General features: G+C 41.5%; 1 protein-coding gene across 1 annotated transcript; it reads right to left on the bottom strand.

Annotated features, from left to right (window-relative positions):
* Positions 1 to 253: 253 nt before the first annotated feature.
* Positions 254 to 1,129, bottom strand: LOC110942974. Its single transcript, XM_022184735.1, has one exon. The coding sequence runs from the start codon at positions 1,127 to 1,129 to the stop codon at positions 254 to 256; it is 876 nt and encodes a 291-aa protein (XP_022040427.1).
* Between the last annotated feature and the right edge of the window lie 2,366 nt (positions 1,130 to 3,495).

The following is a 3,495-nucleotide window of genomic DNA, read 5'->3' as shown; positions in this document are numbered from 1 at the left end:
TATAAACATGAGTTACATGAAACTGCTTTTTTTTTTTTTTTTTTGGGTAAAGGGTTACCCCGGTTAATTTTATAAATCACCAAACCAAAAAAGAACAGGGTGTGCCACGCTATTGACACACACTACTAGTCAGGACAAACCAAGACTAGAACATCCAAGGAAACAATCAACGACAAAACAAAACAACCAGGAAAATAAAAACAAAGCCCGACAACAAAGCCTCTATCAAAAGAAGACCCGAACCAAACACACTCTAGCCCGGGTCACAATCCAAGTTCTTCATCGAAATCTGCCAAGTATCCAATACTTTACGGTGCTTCCGATCACTCCCAAGCTTGAACCCCATAATCTTCAATCTAACCGTAGAGATGATGACATGTGAAAGCATATCCGGTGTGCGTTCGACACTAGAAAACAATCGGCTATTCCTCTCCTGCCATACGTAGTATGTAGTAGCCGCAATAAGGATCTTCCCAACAATCCGATCAATCGTTCGAGTGGTTGCATTTTGAACCATCCACTGCATAACCGATGACCATGTGTTATTGACATTCTCCATGTTGACCATTTTCCTTACAGATTCCCAAACTTCCGTAGCAAAAGGGCATTGAAAGAACAGGTGGTCTCTAGAATCCCGATCATGGTAACAAAGAGGACAACACATAAGAATCAGATTAGTAGCACTACCCGCTTCCCAAGTAGCCATCCTGTCTTGTGTCTTTAGCTTATTATTCATCACTAGCCATAAATGAAAAGAGTGCCGAGGAATGCATTGGCTGAACCAGATAGATTCAACCCAATCAACCCTATCACCCCTACGTCGCAAAGTATTCCAAACCTCCCACGACCGAAAATGACAAAGGTTCCCTTCCAAATCTTTCCAACTACATCGATCAGTTATTTCAACAAGCGGATGCGGAGAAGGGATGTTTATAAGCACCGGAAAGATATCTAACCAAGCTTGAGGCCATTTCCATTGGCCGGTACCATCTATAATATCCGCAACCGTTGACCGAATATTTAAACCCGCATTAGCAATTGCCCGAGGAGAGATGAATGATCTTAGAGGACTGCAAGAACACCAGTTATCACTCCAAGCATTCGTTTGCCTACCGCTTCGGATAGACATCCAAACATAATGATAACTGCCAAGCTATATATGAAACCTTGCGAGTCTAAACTGATTGCATATGTGTACACACTGTAGGACGTGAGTGATTTACTTTGAGCATTACTTAGCATACCGAGCAAACCCAAGGTGAGTTCACACAGCCAAGGCATGGGTTCCCGGGTGGGAATGGGATTTAATGGATTATTGTGTATACTTAGATGATTGAACCTAACGAATACAAACCGACTAGACTAGTAACACCTATTGAACTGATCTTCGCACACCTGCCAAGGGTTGGCCGCGATATTATGACTGACTTCGCACACCTGCCTTTGGAAGGCCGCGAACTAAACTTGCTAACATCTTCGCACACCTGCCTGGTAGGCCGCGATACTAATAAACCTAGTCTAGAATACTTGGGAGGAATATCCCCTAATATCTTCGCACACCTGCCTGGGAGGCCGCGATGGAAATATGATACATGATATAAACGAACGAACATACTATTACTCATACCATACTATTACTGAACTGTTAACTGTGAACTCGCTCAACTAGTTGTTGACTCTCTGCTGCATGCCTTGCAGGACCTTAGGTACTTATGGAGCTTGCACTGGAGGAGCGGATCGTTGTGGGATCTGGAACGCAGACTTTATGATTAAACAATTGAACTCCTAATTTTACTTTGGATTTTTATTATTACGCTTCCGCTATTGATACTATGTTTGGTTTGGAACATCAGTCGTATTGATTTGGGTTTTACAAACTATATTAATTATATTATGCTATGTTCAATATGATTGATGGCTTGATCCTGGTCGCGTCACGCCCCAAGCGGTGGTACTCCGCGTGTGGATTTTGGGGGTGTGACATCCAAGATACCTAACGACCTGTGAGCATGTAACAAGTGTATCAGACAAAGCTGGCGAGTTCACAGTTTAAGAAAACCTTTGTTACCAGTTGAATGTAAAACAGTTCAATAACCAATGCAAGTAATATTGTTAATATCTCAATTCCGAACAAGACGGCTCCTGATGTACATGACTGCCCTTCCCACGTACTCCTATCTAGTACTGGGCCACGACTGGGTCATTAGTTCACATCCGTCCTATCTAGGAGCGATGTGAGGGTGCCAAAACTAAGTAGCGCTACCAACTAATACCCGTTACCCTCCAGGTAACAAAATAAGGGACTTACAAGAATGATAGGTGAGAATATTAACCAATATACCCGTTTTTACCCAAAAGACTTATCCCTCCACGGGATACCCACTGACTGTCCCCAACCACTGGGACGCATGCTCGAATGTAGTGAACTCACCTTAGTTTTGCTCGGTAAGATTACAGAACGTGTTCCCAGTTGGTCAATTAACCCCTATTGTGATCATCAATAACAGTTAGTTTCGGTTACACGTGGAACATGTATTCTTCGCATTTATTTCACAAGTTTCAAATAAGCAAAACGCATAACAATACACAAATCTTAGCAGGTATCTGGTCCTACTTACAACCACCATACAAGTTCGTATCATGCCTTATTACAAGTTGTTCAGTTCATCTTTGAGTATACACGTATTGGTTCGTAACCCGCTTCACATTCTCAATTCACGTTATTGTGTAACCCGTTATAAGGTAAATATCATGTCATGTTTTCACCAATCAATATCTAACTTGTTAATACGGTTTCTCATAACCTACACGACCCATTCTAGCTCGGCCCAATGCTACACCCGGCCCCAAACAGCGTGTGGGCCAAACACCAATACATGGTGTGCGGCCCAAGTGGTCAACACACCTCAATAGTGCTATCTAATTATGTTCCTGGTTCAACTAGTGCAATTAGCCCAGTGATACACAACAGTTTATGATCCACTTGTGATTTGGTTCTTGAAAAACACTAACATGAAATCATATCATCGAAATCAGCACAAGTACAACCAATGACCTCCTAATTAAAATACCCATATAGTTTGATTAGGCCAAGACCACATGGCCGCCACTTTAATTTAAGATTATCATATCACTTGTCAGACCACTCATCTTCATATGTATTGGACCACATTAGGCTATTGATAACTAATAATCGGTTTGCTTAGCTCTTTGTGAATTTAGTGAACATTTTAATTGGACCGAGTGTAGTTAATGGTTTCGAACAATTACAACCTACTCTTACTTTTTCCGATCGGTACATCAACACCAATCAACACCTATATTCATGCGCCACATGCTTACTGACAACCTTATCATTTAATATGCATGGCCCCCTTATCAAAATGTTTATATTGTTTGATTTGATCCCCACATGCGTGACTGTGATTAAAGCAAAACTCCTTTTTCTCATGCAAATATCATCATCCAACTTCCATACCATCATGAATATTCATT

The sequence above is a fragment of the Helianthus annuus genome, chromosome 5 (genome assembly GCF_002127325.2).
Source record: "Helianthus annuus cultivar XRQ/B chromosome 5, HanXRQr2.0-SUNRISE, whole genome shotgun sequence".
In the NCBI taxonomy this organism is placed as follows: Eukaryota; Viridiplantae; Streptophyta; class Magnoliopsida; order Asterales; family Asteraceae; genus Helianthus; species Helianthus annuus.
Note: the sequence above shows the minus strand (reverse complement) of the source record. Positions and strands in the feature narration are given on the sequence as shown.